This window comes from Mustela nivalis, assembly GCF_964662115.1.
Source record: "Mustela nivalis genome assembly, chromosome: 10".
Lineage (NCBI taxonomy): Eukaryota > Metazoa > Chordata > Mammalia > Carnivora > Mustelidae > Mustela > Mustela nivalis.
In genome coordinates, this window is record NC_139029.1 from 12,047,953 (window position 1) to 12,071,666 (window position 23,714).

At 52.8% G+C, this 23,714-nt stretch overlaps 1 protein-coding gene across 1 annotated transcript in view; it reads left to right on the forward strand.

Annotated features, from left to right (window-relative positions):
* The window catches only part of IGSF21 (immunoglobin superfamily member 21), a 232,699-nt gene that overhangs the window by 170,658 nt on the left and 38,327 nt on the right, over nucleotides 1–23,714 (forward strand). The window contains exon 4 of the mRNA XM_082687603.1: nucleotides 22,689–22,807. Coding sequence (XP_082543729.1) covers nucleotides 22,689–22,807 — 119 coding nt within the window. The remainder of the gene's footprint in view (nucleotides 1–22,688; nucleotides 22,808–23,714) is intronic.

Sequence of the window (23,714 nt, forward strand, 5' to 3'; positions counted from 1 at the left end):
GACTAAAGCCAGTCATAACTCTCTCCCCACTCGCCACCCCTGCCAGGGGCTTTCGAGCACTTTAATTTAACTTCCCTGGACCTTTGCTTCCCCCTTGAGAGTGAGGATACAACCAGAGCCCTAAGATCGGAGGACTAACAGTAAAGCTAAGGTCAGTGTTTTTCAAGCTCTTAATACCGCAAGCACTTCCCACCCATAGACTTGCAAATCCTCAGTGTGGGGTTGCTGTTACTACCCTCATTGGGACGTGAAAGGATGGAGCTCAGAGAGGTGAAGTGTCTTGCCAAGGTCAAGGTGAGAGGTGAGAGGTGAGAGACAGGACCCTGGGCTCTCAGCCACTGCTCGGTAAATGCTCCAGCAGGCTTGGAGTATGGCTCAGAGATTCTCTGAGATCTGTGGATACAGCACAGCCTGAGTTCATATCCAAGACCCCTGCAGGGTACACCTAGAATTTTCTGCAGGCTCTAGGCTGGGTCAGGGCAGCAGGGAATGGCTGGAGCTCAGGCTGATGGGCTCAGGACCCCAGTCGGTGCCTAGTAGCAATGGTTCCTCCCATTCACACAGCCACATTGGAAGAGCTGTGGCCAGGCTCTGCCTGGGTTCTGCCTCAGGGCCCCGGCAGCCCCAGTGAGGGGACCCCTCTCCCTGCTATGACCCCTGAGCTGCTATACACCCCCTCTTACTGGACCCTGTCCCCACCCCCAGCCTCTCCCCATCGTGAGCATTGAGAAAGGGGAGGAGAGGCCTACAAAGGCTCTGTCGGTGGGTCTGGTATCTTCAAAGGAACCCCAAGCAGATAGGTAACTTTTGTTGCTTTCATCTTCGTAGCCACAACACTAATTATATTATATAAAAATTATATTAGCACTTGTCTGGGGCTTCCTATGTGCCAAGTGCCAGTACTTCCCTGGTAAAAATGGTCATGGAGAAAATGCCACTGCTTGTCCCATTTCACAGATGGGATAACTGAGGGGCCATGAGCTTCAGTGTTTGCCCCAAGTTAAGTACTAAGTACATGGCGAGGGGCAGAGCCAGGATTTGAACCCAGCAGCCGGCAGCCAGAGTACCTGTCCCTCTCTGCTAGACCACACCACTGCTTCCACCCCGGGCTCTGAGTCCATTCATCTGTTGGCGCGTCGTGTGAGTGAAGCGTCTGGGGAGTCTGGAGGAAGGGGCCAGTCTCTGGGGTTAAGCAGACCAGAATGGGGAGCACAGAGCTGGCTCTTCAGAGCTGTGGGCCGTGGGGCCGTGGGGCCAATCACTTGGTCTCCTCGAGCACCTACATCACTTCCCATGACAGCCCAGTCCTACCCTGGGGGGCATTTCGTCTCTTGCCTCTAGCCAATGGTGAAGGCTGTTTTGCCTCCATAACATGCCCACGGAGGGGTGGGGGTGATGAGAGCTGGGCCCCAGAGCAGCCCACCTGCAGGTGCTGAGGTCTGACAGTACACACCAGGGCGCCCTGGAGAGCCAAAGCTGATGAGCACAGAACAGGGCCCAGCAGAGAGCTGGTGAGGAGAGGCTGGCAGGGGAGAGAGTGTGCCCGGGCTGTGTCTCTGCTCCATTAGCTCTCTCTGCTCTGTTTCTTCCCCCGCCGGCCCAGGCTACAATGCCAGCCTGAGATCCGGGGCAGGGAGGGGCACGTGGAGGCCCTGCCAGCTGCTCTGGCTGATGATGGGCCAAGGGGGGCCCTGGACTCATCATAAATCCTCTTTGGATGCCACTAAGTGTCCCCAGCTCCGCCCATGGCTGCCTGTGCAGCAACGGTCCACCCCCAGCCTCTTCGAGGCTAACAGAACCAACTCCAGATGCCTCTGTCAAGCTTTCAAGGCTCTACCCTGGGGGGGGGGTCCTCATCTATGGATTTCCCTTTTACACGAAGCTATGCACCCAATAAAGTCCTTAATACAGAGGGTCTGGCTCAGGGAAAGACACACACACACACACACGCATACATACACATGACCCGTGCCTGCCCGCCACACAACTTGGGGTGTAGGACATTCCCAACACCCCACAGGGTGTCCCCCCACCAAGAGGGAAATATGATTCTAGCTTTTGAATCAACTCAGACTAGTTTCTTCCGGGCTTGCTTTGCACGTGAATAGAAGGACGCATTGTATGTCCGTCTCCTTTCCCCGGGCACGACGTCTGGGAGGTTCATCCGCTTGGTTCTATGTGTCGGTGGATAATCCTTTTTCATTGCTGTGAACTACTCCATTTATGGGGCTCGATTACGGACTACTTATCCGTTCTCCTGTGCAGGGGGTTGCTGCTTCCATTTTTGAGCAATGACAAGTAAAGTGGCTTTGAACGTGAGCGTTCATTTCTGTCGGATGCATCTCTAAGAGAAGGGATGCAGGAGCGTGAGGGGCGGCAGATGTTCAGCTTTGGTGGAGGTCACCTGTACTAACTTGCTACCATCGCTATAACGAAAGACGACAAGCGGGGTGGCTTGCCAGAAATGTATTCTTTGGTAGTTCTGGAGGCTTGAATTATGAAACTAAGGTATCAGCAGAGCCACGCTCCCTCTGAAAGCTCTAGGGAAATATTGTACCTTGCCTCTTCCCAGCATCTGGTGGTGGCCGGCAGTCCTCGGCTTCTGGGCATGTCTGTCCATCCTCTCCATCTGTCCTCCCATGGCAGCCTCCCTCTGGCTCTGTGCATCAATGTCCCTCTTGTAAGGGACACCAGACAGCAGATCGGGGCTCACCCTCATCCTGTATGACCTCATCTACGAAACATCCCATTGCCAAATAATGTCTCATTCAAAGGTAGCAGGCGTTAAGATGTCCGCCCATCTTTTGGAAGGACCTGATTCAGCCGATAACAGCACCCGTTGCCCAAGTGGTTTTCCAGCAAGGGATGAAAGTTCTAGATGCTCCACATCCTGTGTGCTCCTACCCTTGGTGCAGATGTAGGGTGCCTCTGTTTCTTAAAACAAGCACCAGTTTCCTACTGACTTTGCAGAAGTGGCACTCATCACCCCTGCCTGTCTACCAATCCCCCAACTAATACTTCCAGAAAAAAACTCACACATTTTTGCCCCTGAGCATCTGTCCTGAGACCTCTACCCAGCCTTAGTTCAACAACTCCTCCCTGGTCCTCAAACCCAGGTGAGCAAGTACTTCATCTCTCTGCAATCCATTTCTTTGCCTGGAATGTTCCAGACCTCCACATGGTTTCCTCCTTTGGTCACCGCTCCAGAGAGGCCTTCCCCGACCACCTTGCCTAAAACAGCATCCCCATCACTATCTTCACTCTGCCCTTTTCCCCCCCTATAGAATGTATCTATGTAAGTTCCTGGTGTTGTGTGATACATACTTACAAGTCTGCTTGTTTCTGATCTCCCTTGCCCTCTAGAAATCATGGTTCCTCTCCTCTCTTGCTCACCTGCTCCATCCCTAGCACCTGGAAGGTTGTCAGCGCAATCGATAAATCCTTGTTAAAGAAATGAATAACCGGATCTGTAGAATGGGTGAGAGCACCTACTTGCCCCGGGAGGGGGGCCGGGCCGCTGGGTGAGGAAATTAGATCTTGCTCGGTCAGGTTCTAATGCAGCAGCAGCGAACTCCATCCCTGTGGCTGCTGTTTTCCTTCCTGTCTTAGCGCCTCCACCATGAATCACCGTAAATCTAGTGGCTTCAAATGCTACCAATTTAGTATCTGACCATTTCAGAGGTCAGAAGTCTGATGTGGGTCTCACTGAGCTAAGATCAGGGGTCAGGAGGGCTGAGTTCCTTCTGGAATCTCCAGGGGAGAACCCGTGTCTTTCCCTCCTGAAGCTTCTGGAAGCACCCATGTGCTTGGGCTCGTAGCCTTACGGCAGTGACATCGCCCCAACGTGCACCCGTTACCACCTCCTCTTTCCCCTGTTTGCTGGGGACTCCTGCCCCTGTTTGCTGGGGACTCCTGTGATTTCACAGTCCAGGAGAGTCTCCCCGCCTTGGGATCCTTATGCACACATGCAAAGTCCATACGAGCATCGGTAAGATGCAGGGACCATCCCCTTCCCCTTTCTGTACCTCCAGTTGCCTGTGCACCAGCATCTGGTACATAGTAGCCTGGCAAGAAGCCCTCCTGTCCATCCCCGTGCCCCCACCATCTGGAGCTGGCCTGGTGGGCTGAGCTGCTCAAAGGCTTTTGTTGAACTGAATGGACCCACTGGGTGCTGTGTGGATCTGGCCCAGAGATGGGCTAGGTAGAGAAGTGGGGGTCGGGGGAGGAGGAGGCCGATGGGGGAGAGGAAGTGGAAGGCATTACAGCTGGAGAGGCAAGAGGCGGACAGCTCATGCGAAGTTTGGGCTCCAAACAAAAGGTCTCAAGTTCGACCCCCTCGGGGTGTCATGGAACTGGATCTTTGTTGGGAAGAATCAAGGCAGAAATGTAAGAGGTGACATGATAGGGTCACCCCAGCACTAGGCTCTTGGCGTCTTGATCCCAGCTCTGCCACACTGGCTGTGGGACCCTAGGCGGGGCCTCAGTTTCCCTCTCTCTAGACTGGGACTGATTATAGTTGAGTACCTACCTTGTACGATGCTTTCGAGGCTTAAATGAGTTCATAAAGCTCTTAGAACTGGTACGAGGCACAGCAAGCAGAAGTGGGGGGAGGATGATGGGCTAAGCACCTCACATGGGTGTTGGCCTCTGCCTCGTTCACCCAGCAACATTTGTTGAATGCCTGTGATGAACCAGGCATGGCACTGGGCCCTAGGGAGACGGTGGGAACCAACCCAACCCAGGCCCTGCTTACCCAGGGCTCTCGATGACCACTAGGTGGAGGAATCATGATTGCTCCCATTTCACAGGTGGGAACACTGAGACCTACACCTACCCAGCACTTGAGGTCCCATGACGAGAAAACAGAGGTGCCAGCATTTAAGACTGGACAGTCTGCGCTCTGTGTGGACTCCTGCCCTCTGTGGCTTCCTGATTTGCATCCCTAGTACCCAGAGTCCTGGAACTCTGCCTTGAGTCTTTCTGGAAAACTTGGAAACGGCTCTGAAGTGGGGGGTCTCTTGCCTTATTACAGCCATCTCGGGAAGATGTGACTATTTGGCTGTGATCAAATTAAACCCGTGTTGTGGTATAACTTTCTACATTCACCATAAAGCTAATAAACTAATAAATTAGACAGAATGAAAATATCATCAGGCAGGACTACACACTAACGCGTGGCCGTAATTACTCCCGCGGCCGGGGCCAATTTCTCAAATTTCGTCTTGGCCAACTTTCCTCAGCTCACCAATGTCCCTAATAAGGCATAACTCATTCTATAAACATTAAATTGACTTATTTATTTTAAATTACAGTGGAACTGAAAACCACCTTGATAAACCTATTCTCATGCACCTGCCTTCTCCAGAACATAGCCTGTATTTCTTTCTTTTCTTTTTTTTTTTTTTTTTAAAGACATTGTCTAGTCTGCCTCGGCCCTCCCCCTCCTCATCCTTTTCCTCCTCCAGCTCAGCCTGGCTGCTCGCTCATGCCACATTCCAGCCCTAGAGATCTGACTCATCCCCTGGAGGCGAGCGGGTCATCCTTCATGTATAAAGATGACTCACGCCTAATTAATAGTAGTCACAGGGCTAAAGTTTATTGAGTGTGTATGACCGCTGCTGTGGGCTGGGCCCTTTGCTCCAGCTTCTGCGTACATGAACTTGTTGAAGCTTCATAATAAGCCCGTGAGGGCCACCCTTCATTATGCCCATTTTGCAGAGGAGGAGACGGGAATCAGAGAAGTCAAGTGCCTTGCCTGAGGACACACAGAGAATGACTGTAGCAGAGCCAGGACCCCGCTGGGGTGGTTTGAGGCCATTCCTCTACCATTCTGTCTCTCAGCAGTTGCACAGACACTGGTGAGCATCAGGCCCCAGAGAGCAGCTAGGAGTTCTGGTGGCATTAAGACACATTTCTTGAGCTGGTAGGGACCCTAGGAGTCTGCAAGCATCTACCTGGCCTGGCGGACAAAGGTAGGCACTCCTAGCCTGGTAGGGACCCCAGGAGTCTGCAAGCATCTACCTGGCCTGGCAGACAAAGGTGCAGGGTGGTATGGGGCTTGGATGGTTTATCAGAGACCATGCCTGGTGAGAGATGGCCAAAGAAATAGGAGGAAAGCTTTCCAGTTCAGGGGCACAGCAGGGGCGAAGGCCAGCAGGGCATCCAGAGATCTGTGGCTGGAACAAAGGCAGGGGAGAGTGGAAGCCCCATGTGAGCAGGATCACAGCAGTGGGGAGCGTTTGCTCTGGTCTGTCTACACCCTCCCAGGCTATTCCCACTCAGCCCCAAGGAGACGATGCCACTGTCGGCTGAGAGCTGTCTGTAGGCCAGCAAGCTGTCTGTAGGCCAGCAAGCTTGGTCCACCTGGAGTCCAGAAAAGAGGGAAACTCTGACTCCAGCCAGCAAGCCCAGCCACACTTGAATCCAGGGTTTGATAATATTGTTCTTGCTAGAGATCAGTTTAGATAAGCCCAGCACTAGGGCCCATTCTGTAACTTCCCGGAGGCCTGTCTTCATGTGTACAGTGGGAGTGATGATGTTTACATCAAGGACATTGGATGGTACATGGTAGACACTTAATGTGGACTTGTTAGATGGATGAATGATGATTGAATGGATGGATGGATGAGTGATGGATAAACGGACGGATGGATGGATGGATGGGTGGATGGATGGGTAAAGGAATGGATAGATGCACTGGAAATTTAACAAGATCCTATGTAGAAGCCCCCAGCATGGTATCTGGAACAGAAAAGTCTTTCAGTGTGTGTGAGGTTGGGTGCACAAAGTCTTGCTACACTCCAGAGTGCAGAGATTCCTGCTTGCCTCTCAGGCTCACTTTCTGGAAGTCAGGGACCCTGATGGAAAACCAAGACACAGAGTGAGCCTGAGACATAGGTATATTGGGGCTCCCTTGGGGTCCTCAATCTATGCCAGTCACTGGGCCCTGGGCTCTGCCAGGCAGTGGTGCCAAGCCGTGGTGGTCCACAGCCCTGGAGACCTTGGACCCCCTGAGAGCAGAGCTGCCATCATCCCCTCTTCTTCAGCAGGGGGCATGGCTTCCTGAAAAGCCAGAAAGTGAGTTTCAGTGTGACTTTTGGCAAGTTACTTAACATCTCTGTGCCTCAGCTCCCTCAGCTATAAAATGGAGCTGAGATCATATATATATTTAGTAACTGCATAATAACAACCACAGGGTGATCAGGGGATTCGGTGCGTTGGTAGGTGTAAGTGATTATTTAGAACAGCGTCTGGCACACTCTAAGTGCTGTGTGTTCTGTATTATTATTCAGCAAGCACACTGACCACCGATATGTGCCTAGCAAATTTCTGGGTCCTGGGGACACAGGTGGAGAGGTTAACTTGTGGAGCTCATGTTCAAGGATGGAGCCCACCCTTTGTTCCACTTTGCAGGACTGATGACATCTCTCGGCACCGCTGCCTTTCCTTGTGACCTCAAGCAGGTTACAGAACATCACCGAGCCTCCAGTTCCCCTCTGGGTCTTGGTGACAATTATGAAATGGAATAAGTGGGTGCTTGGAACCAGTGCTTTCTCAATCAGTGGTGGTATTGTTCATGCCCACTTTTTTCAGAACTGGCATCCACCCCTCTCCTCCAGGGTCTGTGAACAGGGAAAGAACATTTCATCTTTTCATTTCCTATTATCACACCCCTCACTGCAGTCCTGGGGGTCAGGTATTATATTAGTCCTTTTAACAGATCAGGAGGCAGAAACCCAGAGAAGGTAAGCAACCAGCCCAAGGTCGCAGAGCTTCCAAGTGGCAGAGCCGAGATTTGACATCAGAGGACCTCCTTCAGATGCCACCACCTGTGCTTTTGGCCATGAAGCTACTCCTTAGCTCTGAGAGTCAGAACCACCAGATTCCAGAGACCTCAAGGCCAGGACAAAGCCTGGAACATCCAAAACCCACTGGAGAAAATGAATCCCCAGTGTTTGGTCTTGAGTGTGAAGAATGGCACCCAGCCACATTCTCTCCTTGCCCCCACCCCCATGGCTCTGTGTTCCAGAACATGCTTTTCCCACCTGGTCTCTGGGCATGAGTCTGCATCCCTACCCAGGCCTCTCAAGGAGCAGCAGAGGAGAGCCAAGTGAGGGACAAGCAGCATGAACATCCGTGCTGATGATGGGAATGAAAACGTAAAGGCAACTTCGGGGCAGGCTCTGCTCTCTCTGCCTGTGTGCTCTCTCATTTAGTCCCTCCGAAAACCCAAAGCCCACGGGAAAGGTACTATTATTGTCCTGAATATTAAGGTGGGAAAACAGAGACACAGAGTGGTGGTGTAACTTGCTCATAGTCACACAGTTGGTCGGTGGAGGAGTTGGCACTCAGAGCCAGGCTCCAGGGTCCATGCCCTGAGCACCGCTGTCTTTGGTGCCCATAGTATTCTCAAAGTTGCTGACAGTGGGTCTGGACAATGTGCAAGGACAGGTCACCTGGAAAATTCAAAGCCTTTTCCAGAGCTGGGGGGCAGGCATGTTGACTCTATCACTCTGGGAAGATCCATCTTCCCAGACCAGGATTGGGGGTCACCCCACACCCAGCTGCTGGCACTGTCCTGGGCCAGGCCAACCATGGAATGATATTGCTGTGGGTGTGGGGGAGATCTCTGCATGTCCCCACCTGCCCCAACCTCACAGGTGGGTGGACAGTGGCTCCATTTCTCTTTCTCACTTTCCCAACACCACCACCAAGAACACAGCTCCTCTTTACACTGGCAATTAGCACAATGAACAGATGGTAGAGACTTTGGTTGAGAGTGATGTGTCCATTAAAATGCTCCAAGCTGCCAAGTCACTGCTCACTTCTGTGGGCCTTGTGTCCACTGAGAAAGGGTGTGTGTGTTTTTGGCTGAGCACCATGTTGGTTCGGCCATGGTGGAAATCCAAGTGCCCACTCCAGGAGCTCAAACCCAGAAAGGCTTGCGGGAAGTGGTCAGGTAGGTGGCTGCCTCCCCAAGTCCTTCCTGGCAGGCTTAGCTGAAGTCTGACAGTCCTAGCTCTGCCACTCACTTAGGTTTGTCCTGTAAGTCCTTCCTCCGATGGCGTCTTGCTCACAAACTGGGGGCACATGGGCCAAAGCCAACCACTAAACAAGTTCGGTGTGGCCAATCCTGAGGTTTTTATTTTTTTTTTAATTAAAATTTTAAAAATTAAATCAATGGCAAACTTTTGAAAATTAGGAGATTGCACATCTGTATCTTTATTGTTGGCTTTTCTTTAAAGAGTTGATGATGTGGCCTTTTTACCACTTATTTCCAAATTATAGCAATCTACCGCCATCAGGGGTGGCTGGATTTAAGGGAAGGAATCCTCTGTCTGTTCCCCAGAGTCCATCTGCTTTCTGTTGTCTGAAACTGTATCAGTTAGTATTCATTTAGGCTACATGTAACAAAAACCCAAAGTAAATGTATCTTAAACTAGATAAAAGTTTCTTTTTTTCTGAGAGCCTCTGTAGCCTGTCCAGAGCATGTGGGCTGTTCTGTAGTATCAGGGATTCTGGCTCCTTCACTCCTGAAGCTCCACTGTGCATGGCCTCCATTCTCAAGGTTGCCTCAAAGTCCAAGAAAGCTGCTTCAGCTCCAGCTGTTGGGACTAGGTTCCAGCCAGGAGGACCAGGAAGTGGAAGGAGAAGGACACACCCCCTTGCTCTTAAGGATCCTTCAGAACTCTATATATAACGCCTCTATTTCCATCCCATTGGCTGCAATATAGTCACATGACCACCCCCCTGCTCTGGGGGTAGCTGGGAAATGTAGTTTTTATTTCAGGCAGCCATGTGATCAGCTATCAGGGGTTCTATTGCTATGGAAAGAGAGGAGCTGTTGAATTGTTTAACTTCCTTACACAGAAGGTAAGCCTATGAGGAGGAGACTTTGTCTTTGACTTTGTCTCTGAGCTTCTGTTACTTCAATGGTAATTTACATACCCGTCGTTCATCTCATAAAGTCGGTCCAAGGAATTCACAAGGAGATGATGAATGTAAACGTGCTCGGCAGAATTTGTGGTGCTTAATGTCGGTTCAGCGGTCGTCGGCTGCATCCATTCTTCCCCCCAGTGTCCACACGGCTCGCTCACTCCCCTCCTTCGGTCTCTGCTCAAGTGTCGCCCCCCGCGACCACCCTGCAATTTAATATTTAAAATTTGAACCCCTACTTTCACTCCCAGCATGCTCTAACCTGGCCTGTCTTTATTTCATACACCTATAGCCACCGACATGCTATTTTTTTTAAAGCTCACACTGCATGGTTCTGTATGGTTCCCAGCGGGATCCTGGCACCTCAGACAGGCCCTGACACATAGGAGGTACTCCATATATGTACACTGAATGAAGGTCTGAATGGAGAGATTGTTCTAGAATGTCTTCTCGGTGCCAGGCGCGGCACTGGCGCAAGAGACAGAGCAGGGAACAAGACACCTTCCAGTTTCCACATCCCCATGGCATCGAGCCCAAAACTGAACCCGCTAAGATAAATACCTATTACCTTGGATGGGATCTCGGTGCCAGCAAGAGTCCGGGCGTTTTAATTTTGTTTTGACAAAGAGGCTGATGGGAGAGGCTGGCTGTCTCCTCTGTCTCCCATCTGCCGGCAGCCCCAGGCGCCCTGGCCTGACCTTCCCCACACTCAGCCCCACATGGCTCAGGACAGTAAAACATAATTGGCCTGCCCTACTTTTTAAGAGAACCCAGACTGAAGGATTGGGTCTTTTGGCGGGCTGACCTGTTTAAGAGCCTTAAGAGGGAGCTGTGAGTTTCAATTTTCCACTGCCAGGGCAAAGGCTGTTTTTAGTTCAGCTTTGATGAAACAGCAGGAATCGGGTTCGGCCTCGGGTCACCCATCAGCTGACCTGTTGGGATCGGCCCTCCCGCAAGGCCCCAGGCCCAGCTGCAGGTTTGCAGGGAAGGTTCAGGTTTGCTTTACTCAACCAGGGTAATTGGTCCTGCTCTGAGCGACCCCGGGGCCATCCCAGAGGAGAGACGGAGCCACAGGCCGCTGTCACAGGTTTTGTCCTCTCGCTGGACTCCCAGAACCAGACAGATCTGCACCCCGGCCCCGCTCTTCCCGGCATCGGCCGCATGACCTTCACCAAATTGCTTGGCCTGTCTGGGCCTCAGTTTCCTAATCTGCAAAGAGGTTTGTCATTTTGATCTCGCTGGGTGGTGGCAGGTCTCAAATGATAGGACGTTGCTGGCTGCTGAGTCCATCTTGGACTCTGAGGATATTTCCCCCAATTGGGTCCCTGCAGGAGGCTGGGCTGACTGACAGCCACGCCAGAGAGCCCGACTGGCTGGGACCTGGCCCACAAAGCCTCTCTGAATTATAGTGCCTCCGTATGGCGCCTGCTTGTCCCAGGGTCAAGCACCATGACTCGGAGCCTTTTTTCTGATCCTTTTGTCAAACTGTGGTTGAAGGTATGGGCCTCTGGGCCACTCCAATCCCATAGTAGAAGGACCCATGTGATAGGTTCTTGCTGGACTTCGCTTCCAGGAAAAATGGGGTCCCTGCAGATGAAGGGTTCCACCCTCGGTCCCCAGAAGGCAGAGCCAGGCTGGGCGCTGCCTAGCCAGCAGGAGGTGCAGAGCCGAGACCATTGCTCCGCTGCACAGTCGGCTGCCTTGTTTTCTTTCGAGCACTCACTCGTCCTGCTCCTCCCTCCCCTCTCGTTCCAGTCTGCAGGAGCTTCCTTCTGCCCTGCTGTTGGCCAGTGACCTTGCAGAAACCTGTGTCACTCCCACCTTGAAAGGCAATGAGCATGGGACTTTAGGGCATTGACTCTGGGGCCCCATTCCCAGGGTTCGAGCCCCAGCGCTGATGTCCTTTGGCTGAGTGAGCATCAACAAATTCTAAACAACATCCCTGTGCCTCAGTGTCCTTATCTGTGAATTTTGGATGATACTACTAATACCTAGCTCATGGGGTTGTTGTGAAGATTGAGCTTGACAAGTGGGGAAATTGAGGCACAGATCCTGAATAACTTGTCCCAGATCACTCACTTCCGCATGATAAAACTGGGAATACCAGGCACACAAGAGGCTTTATTATTACTATTACTATTATTTTATTCCAAAGGGCTTCTGTGAGGATTGAAAGAGACGAGTGTGCAAAGTGCCCGGCACTGGGTCTTGCACACAGTAGGTGCTCAATGAACCACTGACATGCAGAGATGAATGAGGCATGCGTGATCTAGAGTCTCCCAGTCTCTGGGGTGCGGCCGTGTTCATCGAACAAGACCAGAGTGATCACTGGAGCCAGGAAGCGCGCAGACCCCCGGAATGGCCACTTTCTATGGCTTCCTGCTCCTACTGAAGGCAGTCCTGATTCCAAGACACTCAGGATCTTCCTGATGCCCACTCTCACCACCGCCAAGAAGAGAGGCAAAGACAGAGAGGCAGGGATTTCTGTTAAAAAGTGAAGCATCCACAGGGATAGAAAGGAGGCAGCGGGCATAGTCATGAGCCCCCAGCCTTCTTCCTTGCTTCTAACTGCTCTGTCTGAGGTCCCTTTGGCCCGCAGCCTGGTTTCTGGTTTCCCATTGTCCAGTCTTTCCAGGCGGCACCTGTCCCATGCCCTGTGTCTGCTGCGCTTGGGATGGCATGGGGTGAAGACAGGTGGAAGAGACATCCTGAGCCTTTTGGTCTTCCCACTGCTGCCTCCCTCGCCACCCAGACCCTGCCTGGAGCATGCCAGACCATGAGAAACAGATCAATCAGGGCTTGGAGGAGGAAGTGGTTTCCATGGCAGCAGCAAGAGGCTGGGGAGGAGAGGCCATGAGAGGAAGGGGAGGGAGAGTGTGGGGTTGGTCAGAAGGGGAGGACTGGGGAGGGGAAGGCAGCTGACCAGAGAGTCAGGAAAATGGGGTGGACGGAGCGGGAGGGGGGATGGGAGTGGGCTTGTGGCTGAAGCTCAGGGTAGCAGCTGAACAGGGTGGGAAAGGCCAGGATGGCTGGGGCAGTGACCTCCGCCCCCCCAACTCCCCACCATCCACCCACCGGGCATCAAGGGCCAGAGCGGCCGGGGCCAGTGAGCCCAGATCTGTCAGCATCCAGGGGCTCATTACTAACTTCCCAGATATGGGTGATCGAGGGATCCCAGGCTAGGCTCTGTGGATTTTTGTTTGAGAACGCAACATGGGAAGATCAAATCTGATTCTGAGAGATATTTTCCCACCTCAGAGACAGGTCATCCCGAGGGCGCCCACTGGGAGATCCCGGCTGCCGCGTGCAGAGCACTCCTCAAGGCAGGAATGAGGGGGCCTTGCACAGTGACCCGCTGTGAGCCTCAGAGCAAAGGCTTCCTACAGTCCAGCTGCGGAAGATAGTGACCTGTCTGACATCACACCGACCTGGGAGCCTCAGCTGGGTCGGCGTGACCGCGAGCACCTCCAGTCTCAGAGGAAGGGAATGAAGTTCTAGAACGTCGGAGGGTGCGGCTCAGGGGCGGGCCGGTGGGAGAGAAACCCCTCCCCTTGGAAAGGCAATGCAGGGGCAGAATGGGGCCTCACCTGGGTCCCCTCCCTTCACTGTCGCTAGAGTGAGGGGCTGGCCACACACCCACAGCCCTTAGGTCCCAGTTATACCACCTCCAAAGCTCATGGCCAGAATTGCCAACCCACAGATTCTGGGGCCAGGCAGGGCCTGAGCTGGGTCTCCAGACTCCCGGGACTGTGGAGGGAAGCCAGAGGGCAGGAGGGGACTGGCATGTTCTGGAACTTCTCCCCCTCCTTTGCCGCCCCTCCCCATAACCCCCCCCCCCACCACCCAGCAGCCCTGCATTTGATTGGAAACCACAGATGTTTTGCACCCACTGAGAGGTTTTATGATGGAAACCATTTTCAGATTGAAAGGGGGATGAAATTCACTAATGGCTTTTCAAAGGCCCTGGAAAAAAAAAAAAAAAAGAGTTCAGGCAGTTTCTGGAAAGAAAGGGGAAAAACACATAAGGAAGAAGGTAATGAAACTCTCAGTGCCAAGACACAGGCTAGGTAGGCCCTTAGCTAAGGGGCTTTTCTAGCAGCCCTAGGCCTCCTGCCCAGAGCTCCCTCCCTTTCCCTCCAAGTCCCCGAGGCCCCTAATTAGAGACAGCCTGTTCACCCCTAAGTGTGCCACTCAAATGTCCCCACATTTAGGCTGACTGGACCCTTGACTGGCTCCCCTGGGGTGGGGAGTGGCTGGAAGGGGTTGGGGGGCAGCTGGAGGCTTCCTGCCCCAAGGAGCAATTCTGACAGGTCCTTCCCCTGTTCGGTTGGGGGCAGGAGCAGTTGGACCCAAACTCTCAAGCTTTGTCTTGTGAAAAGAGCACCAGGGAGTTCAGGCTCATGGAGTTCCCGATTCACTGAGGCCTCGGGTTCAAAGCAGCCACAGTTCAGGGGCCGCCCCTATGGGCCCCAGGTGAGGGGTCTGTAAGGCTCCTACAATCCTCAAGGCACCCATGTGGGGGACCGTTGGTATAGCCTGTTGCCCAGGTCCCTCTCTGGATCAGCCGACACAGGTAGCCTGGCCTCTCCATCCTTGATCTGCCGCTGACTGCTGTCTGGCCTAGGGCAGATCTCTCCTCTCTCTTTAGTTTTCTCATTTGTCAAAGAGAAGGTGAGCCGTAGCCTGATTGGCCTGGAGCTGAAGGGCTTCTGGAGCTTGGGAATGTCAGTGCTGAAATGGTGAAAGTCTTGCACAAACCAGGACTAGTTGGTCGCTCTGGTTAAGCGACCAGGCTGGATTGAGAAATCCGATATTAAAGGAACAAAGCGCCAGCCTCCTCCATGTACATTCTGTGCACATGGGACGATCCCCTTAGTTTGAGCAAGAGTCTCCTTCCTCCACCAGCATCTCTGAGTACGCAGTCCCTGTGGCCCCCCACACCTGCCCAAGGGAAACATCTCGGCAGTCTGCGCCTATCAAGGGCTCGCTGGAGGAGAAACTCCAGAAATCGACCCAAAAGAGGCAAGGGCATTGCTCCCGAGTTTCAGAATGTTCATCCCCATCCCACTGGGGTTGTAACTTCTCTCCCCCCTCAAATGTATTCATGATGGATGGCTCAGGCCTTATCACTTCCGGCCACATTAGCCAAGTTCCCACCGGGTAGCATGGGACCCCACTTGCTCTTGATCTCGGTCTAGGGTCTGGGTTGCACCTTCCGGGATGACCTTGAGTTTAGACTCACCTCCCGGGGGACCAGGAAAGCCATCATCTCTTTCAGAAGCTGGAAGACAGGGAAGAGATGCAGGGGCTGGTTCAGGAGGGCAGAGAGAGATTCGGCACTGAGTCAGAGCAGAGTGAGAGGGATGGAGGCCACGCTCTGTGTGTGGCCAGCTTTTTGGCAGCCCCTGGTGCTTTAAAGAGTGGCAAAATCTCTTCTCTGATCATTTCTACTCAATGGTATTCACTAGGAACACGCATGTGTCAAGGATTTCCAAGCTCTACGCTTGCTATCTGGGGTTTGGTGAAGCCAATGGGAGGGGACCACCCAGTGTGTCTGGTGGGGGAGGGCAGGGTCAAACAGATGGATGGATCTACAGGGGAGGGAGAAGGACTGAGAACCCGAGATGGAGTTTGCTGGCCGGTAGCAACAGCATCACCTGGGAGCTTGTTAGAAACTCTCAGGCTCTGTGCAGACCTACTCAAATCTGCATCTCAACCAGATCCTGGGCAATTGAGTACATTCAAATTTGAGGTCTGTACCCATGTATCCTCCCAAAGTCTCCAGAAGAGGATCCCAACCCAAGACAAGGCCCTTTCTCCATCTCTCCCTGGTAACTGTCCCAGGTTGGCCAGTTGCCACAAATGCTATCCCTGGTAGCCAGTCCATTTCCTAGTTCTGGGGTGGGGGTGGGGGGGATTCATGCAGCCCCCAGGGCTGTGAGGGGAAAGTCAGAAGGATCAAGGGCAACTAGGAAAGGGTAGCAGCCGGAGCTGGCTGAACAGGTGCACACCTGGGCCACTGGTCAAACAAACAGACCTAAACTGGCCACGGACTCCCAGGCAGGTTCTGCAAATGGCTTAGGTGTAAGGGAGGGGGCAGAGCCAATTCCTGCACTGCCTTTCCCAGAGGGCAGCAAACCTTTTCCAAGTGTCTTATTAGCAAACATCCCAATAGCACCCACGGCTGCCAGAGACTTTATGGCCTTTTTTTTTTTTTTCAGCCCTGCCTCAGGGCTCTGTAGAGATGGATCCGGTATGCTGCAATAGTTACCCCTGCGTTGCGGGAGCATAACCCTGAACTTGGAGAATAAGCAGGTGTTTGAGGGAGGGAGAGAAAAAGATCTGGGCCCTGGGGGCTGTGCAGCCAATCAGAAAGGCATGACAGATGCACAAACAGTAAAACTTCATTACTTCCCACTTGAGATCTTTCCAGCGGGGATGAGAGCAAGCACTAGGCTAATAAGATTGCAGGGGGGTGTGTTTAACCTACTTGCAAGAAGGAACGATTTCCCAGCCCTTCAGAAGCTCTGTTTCCATGCAAACAATGGTTACACAAATGAAAAGGATCTCTCCTCTCTTCATTAAAGCAAAGCCTCACAGGACCAATCGCTACCTGAATCTTCTCCATTAGCCCAGAATGAGGTACTGTGTATATATAAATGAAGACATCTGAATTACAAAATGCTTTTTAAATAGGGCATATTATAGAAGTTTGGTTCTGACAGCTCTTCTTATTTGATTGTTGAATTTTGGCAAAAGATGTGAGGCCACACGCCCCTTTCATGCCTCCAGCCCTCTTCCTTCCTTTCTGGGGCCAGATCAGAAATGGTCTCGGTGTCACTGAGTTTGAGCTTCATCCTCTAGTGGATGGAAGCTCAGGGAAGGTTCTAAGTCGGAAAAGGACCTGCCAGATCGCACTATGATAAGGTCACTCTGGCAGGAGGGTAGGGAGTGGATGGCCTGGAGGATGGGCATCCGGCAGGGAGGGGTGGCAAGAAAGAATACAGGTGGCGAGGTTGCGGACAGAGCAGAATGGGCCGACGGGAGAAAAGGAAAAGAGCAGGTGTCTTGTCACCTGTCCTGCAACTTCCTCTCTCCTGAGAGATGAGAAGGAAAGAGGGTTAGAAGCACATACCTAAATGCCACGCACGCTTTCCTCATAGAAAAAAATCACTTTACCTGAAATCCTACGAGATGTGATCTACAGACACAGAAAGCAGATCAGGGGTTGGGGGGCTGGGGGATTACAAATGGACACCAGGAAACCTGGGGAGGGGATGACAGATATGTTCATGAGCTTGATCATGGCAATGGCCTCAGTGATACCTCCCTATGTCAAAAGCCATCAAATGTGTAAACTTTGTGCACAGTTTGTTTGTCAATCATACTTCGACAAAGTTATAAACAAACAAACAAAAAATTCCTTTGAGAAGCGAGGATCCCAGAGACCTGTATGAAGTAGAGGGACAACCAGACCTAACACACGGTACTAGCCATAAGATGTGGTAGGATAAGACTGGAGTTCGTCAAGATGACCTTGATCCTAGGGCAACCTCATTAGCGTCCAGTCGACTTCTTCCAAGAAGTATAGAGACATGTAGGCATACTGGATAGAAAGGATGTTTTATAGTGTTACAATGTTGCTGTTTAAAAGTGTTGCCCTGTCTTCTTGTCTAGGTAGTCGTAGTCAGTGCAGACAGCGCCTGGTGCTTCTAGTGCTTAATGTTTAAAAATGTAATCATATAATGGTGTGAGGGGAAGAAACCGACAAGCATCTACCCTGCACCAGCCTCTGTTCTGAGTGTACAGGTCTCGTTCATTCATTTAGTTTTCTGATATCTGCACATGTGTCTCACTGGATCACCTGATTCCCTAACAATACAGCAAGGGAAACTTGAAGTCGCATTCTGTTTCCTCCCTGTCCTGCCCACCCCGTTCCTGAGTCTACCACCTCCATTCTGTGCAAATATGGGACTCTTCCCAGTGGAGAGACAAAGCCACGAAAGGAGAGGCGAGCGGAGGCTGTGAAGTCGGGTCAGGCATGGAGAATGTGAACCCAACTTGCTTGGGAACTGCAGTCAGCGGAATTGAGGGGGCCCACCGGAAGCTGGAGGAAGGAAATTTAGGAAAATAAAAGGCCATCCTGTTTCTCCCAGCAGGGAGGAAGCAGATGGCTCTCATTACCTGGACAGCGGTGGGGCTCAGAATAGAAATGCGCTCTAGAGCGGGGAAGCAAATTCTGGTACCGGAACGCTCAAATTCACCTGCCTATTGGTGAAAGAAGATCCTGGGAGCAGTGGGGGTGGGGGAGTTGGGGGCGATGGGACCCAGAGACAATTCTCCAGCTCTGGCATCTGCCAGGCTTGTTTTCAGGTGATGGCACCCACCTTCTTCCTCTCTGATCTTGGTCATGTTATGTACATAGGATTGCTATTATACAGGGGATTCTAGTCCATTGGACCGTGATGCCCCATTGGTTCTGAGCTAAACTCCTGGATTACTCTCTGTCGCCTTGTCAACCTCTGATGGGGCGGGAGCACAGGCAGAGGATCACTGGATAGGCTTTGAAAGCTGGCTAGAGGCTGGCCATGTAGACAAGAAAGGAAGAGGGGTCCAGGCAGAGATAATAGTCTGGGCAAAGGCACGGGGGCAGGAACCAAACCCTTGGCATCTCTGTATTGGCTTCTCACCCCCAAGACTCAACATGGGACGTAGCACAGAGTGGGCTTACACACTAGTGCTGGCCCTGGGTCTGGCAGAAGCCACAGCAAGCAGCCCTTGCATGGCCTAACCTGAGCCACAGAGGCCATGGGGACAGCTGGTGCCCCCCCCCCCATCTCTGTGTCTAGTTTTTCAAAAACACAATTACATGCCCTTCAGAGCCACTGTCAGTGTTGGTAAACTCCAGCCACTAAACTGCATTACACTGATTTTGCCAGAAACCTTTGCAGTTATTAATAGTTTATTGATCGGAGCCCATTGCTGATGAGAGCTGGTCTTCTTGCTCCAGCCCCTCAGGGCCCCACTCTCTGTGCAAGGCCTTTTATCCAGCACGCAGATCAATGCCACTCAGATCTGGGGAGAGGAGATCACCAGGCTGTTTAATCCACTTTGGAAGGCTAGCACTGAGCGCACGAGCTCAGATGAGGCGTTTGGTCCAAATCCGAGCCGTGCACTGGAAGCTGCTGGGTCTGCAGGTAAGAACGAGACTCTGCACCTGCTTTCCAGCACAGAGGGAAATAGGGTTGTCCATGCTCACTCCACAGCCTTCTGGAAGGTTTCCGCCCAGGTACTGAATGTTTGTTGAGTACAGACCATGACCATAAGCACCACACATGGTCGTGGGACCTGCTGGTAAACCAGAGGCTGACCCCGCCTTCCCAGCAAGGGAGGAGGATGTTAGAGAGTCACCGACATAAGTCATCAGTGACAATTTAGACAAGTTCTCCTGGATCGGTTCATGACTGCTTCATAACAGGCCATCCCAAACCTGGACCGTTTAAAACAATGACCATGAATTATTATTGCTCATGAGCCTAGGGGTTAGCTAGGTTCATTCTTGCATTTGACCTTGGCTGGAATGGCTGGGCCATCTAGGACCTACCTCCCTCTCTCCATGTCTCTGTGTGCGCTTGTCTACATCAGAGATTTGTTCGCAGGGAGGAAGCAGGGAGAGAGAGCAGGAGTGAGGGGAAGGGAGCAGCAAGGGGGTACAGAGAGAGATCTTGTGAGACTTCGGCTTGGAATGTGCATACCATCCCTCCTACACATCCTTTGGTCAAAGTCAAGAGGCCAAGATGGGAAGAGACTCCACCCCTAGATGGGAGGAACTGCAAGGTGATTGGCCAGAGACGTGGATACAGGGAGGCTCTTCATCAGGGCCATCGGGGCCATCATCCACCACCCTCACCAGGTCCAGACGGTCACTAAGAAAGTGACCATTCCTTTGAAACTTGCAGGAGGCAGCCAGGGGAAGAAAATGTAACATTCCCAGGAAAAGAGAATATTGCAAGCAAGAGTGCAGAATCAAACAAGGCGCTGGGCTAAGTGTACCTTGGTCACCTCTGAAGGGTCCTGGGTGGGGTTCTGGAACAGAAAAGGGACAGTGGCAGAAAAACCAGGGACATCCAGAAAGAGTCTGGACTTGAGTTGATAGTGATGTATCAATGTTGGCTTCTTCATCTGACAAAGTACAACGGTGGTTTAAGACATTCGTAATGAGGGAAATCGGGTGAGGGATGTATGGGAATGCTGTATTCTCTGGCAACTTTCCTGTCAATCTAAAGTGATTCCAAAATGAAGTTGACTTTTCAAGAAGGCACTTGGCAATGAGAGGAATGGAAAGAACACTGTTGGAGCTGGAGGCAAGGCTAAAAGGTGCTGGAGATGTGGCAGGGAGCAACCCTGGGGGCTTTGTTGGCCAGGACAAATCTTCAAGAGCTGAGAGAAGTCTGAAGGACTTTAGGTTAGGAAGTGCCATTAATTCTATTTGCATTTGAAAAGATCTGGGTTTGACCTGCAGAATGGATTTGGAGGGAGATTAGCTGGGGCAGAAGAACCAGGGAAACCTCTGCCCCACATTCCAAATGAGAAAAGGTGGTGGTTGGGGGGGGTGGAGAGGAGGGATGTGCCTATAGGGCAGGATGGGTTTGAGGTGGAGAGCCCAGGACTTGGCCACTGAGTGTGGTCGGGGAGAGGGAGCATAGTGTCCACCAGCGGGTCTGGGACAGTTGGAGGAGGTAGGGAGCCCAGAGAAGGAACAGCCAAGTCTGTACAAAGTCCTAAGGGGAAGGCTGCCTTCTTCTCAAAGCACCAATCCAGGTGTCCCCTGAGCTGTCTTCTACCACCTGCCCTGTGTCACCAACACAAGTAGCCCAAACATACTGTTTATGTTACTGTCCCCCGAGCATGTCATCAGCATAGCACCTAAACATGTCACCTGTGTTGCTCTCCCCTAAACATGTCTGCGTGCACCACCCGCATGGCAATTACCTGCACGTTTCCACCTGGGTGCCAACCCTGTCACCATTCCCTCTACATTACCTGGGTGGCTGCCAGCTACATGTGTCTCCTGAGCCTCTTTCTTTAGGGGACTGTCTCCTGAGCATGTCACCTGCACACATGTCACCTGCACGAGTCACTTACCGTATAACTGATACCTGTGAGTGTTACCGAAACATGTCACTCTAGGTGACTGTCACTCAGCAACTATGCCCGATAGAGGGGCTGCTTTTCCAGTCTAGCTGAGTTACAAGCAAACAAAATAGCTCCCAAGGGGACACAGTCCCCTGCTGTTCCCGCTGACAGGGTGCTCTTCTGCGGGCGGGGAGGGAAGGAAGGCAGCCTCTTTCCTTCAAAGTTTCCGTGATGAAAAACATCAGATCTCCCAGTTCTTTTATGACAGTCAGTAGACCAGATGTCAACCTCTGTGTATTCTATGTAAATGAAGGTGTTTGTTTATGCTAATGTGTGGCGGGCTCTGCTCTGAGCCTAGAGCGTGGAACCCAGGCAGAGGGCTCAGGTGGGGGGGACACGGAGGCAGGAGGGAACGGAGCTGGGAGACAAAGATAGGAGCCGGGGACCTGCCAGAAGAGAGTGCCTCTGAGGTTGGAGTGCGCAGCAGAAGCTGTTGGGAGCAGGTGGTCGGCTGAGTAGAGAGCGGACACGCTCACGTCAGGGTGGGAGCAGAGAGCTGGATTGAAGGAACCTCCCTCCTTGGGGTGGCGGGACCCACAGGCAGAGCCTATGCCCTTTACCACCACCCTCTCCTTCCCCTACTGCCCCTTTCTGATGGGACTGAGGGGCCACTTTGGTGGCTAGTGTTTCGTGACCGTGACCTTGACTATAACCGTGACTGTGAGCTTCTTTGTATTTTGTGCTACGGTGTGATAACCTGAGACCCAAAAGCAGAGACCCCACTGCCTCTGGGTTGTGGCCAAAAGAGCCTCCCCTTTGGCTGCATGATTAGGTCCAGAGAAGGTTGGAACTTGCCAGAGGACCCAGCGATTTCCCTGATGCAGCAATGGTCTAGCCGGCGTCCCTCCGGGCCACTGCACCCTCCTGAGGACCCCAGGCAGAACTAGCTCCTCCCTTCTTTGTACTCGGATAGGCTCACCCTTTGAGGGACTGGGAGTGCTGATCTGCTGGGACAGGGGCTCCTTGGAGATGAGAAGTTTAGTGTTTCTTCTCAAGCCCCCAAGGCTGGACCCAAAGGGACAGGAACTCAGTATCTAAAGAGGAATTCAAATTCCCATCCTGGGTCTTATTAGCCATATCGGTGGTGGTGGACGAGGGGACATCTGTGCCTCCTCTAGAGCCTCAGTTTCCATATTTACGAGGTGGGAATAGGGATCCTAGGTGAAGGGCGGAGTGAGGTGACCTGCTAGGGCTCAGCTTTGAGCCTGGGCCACACAGCAGGTGCCTCTCACTCCGGGCATACCTGGGGCCCTCTGGGTGGGGGGCACCATTACTGTTTGCAACTCACAGACACTGAAAAGAGCCCAGATACAACTCCGGTTGAACACCCCCCAAACACACACCTTCACCTCTCCAAGTGTCGAACACAGGGCCGGGCATACAGTCAGTGCTCCATAAATGTTGCTGCTCCCCCTCCCCTCAGCCTAGCGCTGGAGCACGTGGTCAGTCCAGAAGGCTGAACGGTGAGTCTTGGGGACTCTTTTGGGGGTGGTGGGGGTGCTGTGCTTTCCAGGGCCCTATGACCGGCCCTCATCCCACCCCTCTCATTCCCCCAGGCTGCCCGAGGTCCGCATCTCAGACAATGGTCCCTATGAATGCCACGTGGGTATCTATGACCGTGCCACGAGAGAGAAGGTGGTCCTGGCTTCGGGCAACATCTTCCTCAACGTCATGGGTGAGTGCAGAGCCCCCCCTGCCCCTGGGGTCACAGTGAGGAGCTGTGTGTGTGTGTGTGTGTGTGTGTGTGTGTGTGTGCGCACGCGTGCGCCCGTGCACGGAGGGGCTGTCCCAGGAACCAGCTGCTGCTGTGTCTCTTGGGAGGCCGTGAAACTTCTTCTTTCCCACGCTCACCTCCAAGGAGCGAGAAGACCAGCCCTGCCAAGGTAGGACAGGTGTGGCCTTACCACTTCCTCTCAGGAAGCCCTTCTCCCAACCCTGATACCCCCCACCCTCAGGACAGCAGGGCCGGGCCTCGTCCCTGGGTCCTCATGGCCTGGGCACTTTGGACCAGGGTGACCACACCCTGACTGGGACAAACGAGGAGTTGACAGAGGACTGAGGAATGAGGGCTTCCCGAGGGGCCGCAGACCTCAGTGTCCACGCCTGTAAGCAGGGGTGGGATGAAGGTTCGATGGATCATTCATGGACCCCCAGCTCCGGGCCCTGTGACCCAGTGAGGACAAACAGGGAGGGAGGGGCTGGGCAGTGTGAAGACCGCTGTGAGAGCATTTTTCCAGGCTGAAGCCAAGAGCTAAGTTCACAGAAATGCCCATGGGGACAGTGCAGGGGTGGCGGGTCCCCCTGTGGGGACAGGACAATCTGGGATCCTCCCTGGGGGAGGCGGTGCATAAAGCTACAGAGAGTGATCCTGAACCTGGACCTCCCTCGGCCTTTCCTGGAACATGGAAACATCAAGTGATTGGTGAGGGCGTGCACTGGACTCCGTGTGGGGCCTCCTGGGGTCTGACCCTGTATCTGTGCCTCCATTTCTCCATCTGCAAGATGAGGATAGTAATGTGAGTGCCTGTCTCTGGCTGTCCCCACCCCAGCCTCACTTTCTCCATCTGTCAAACAAGGGCTTT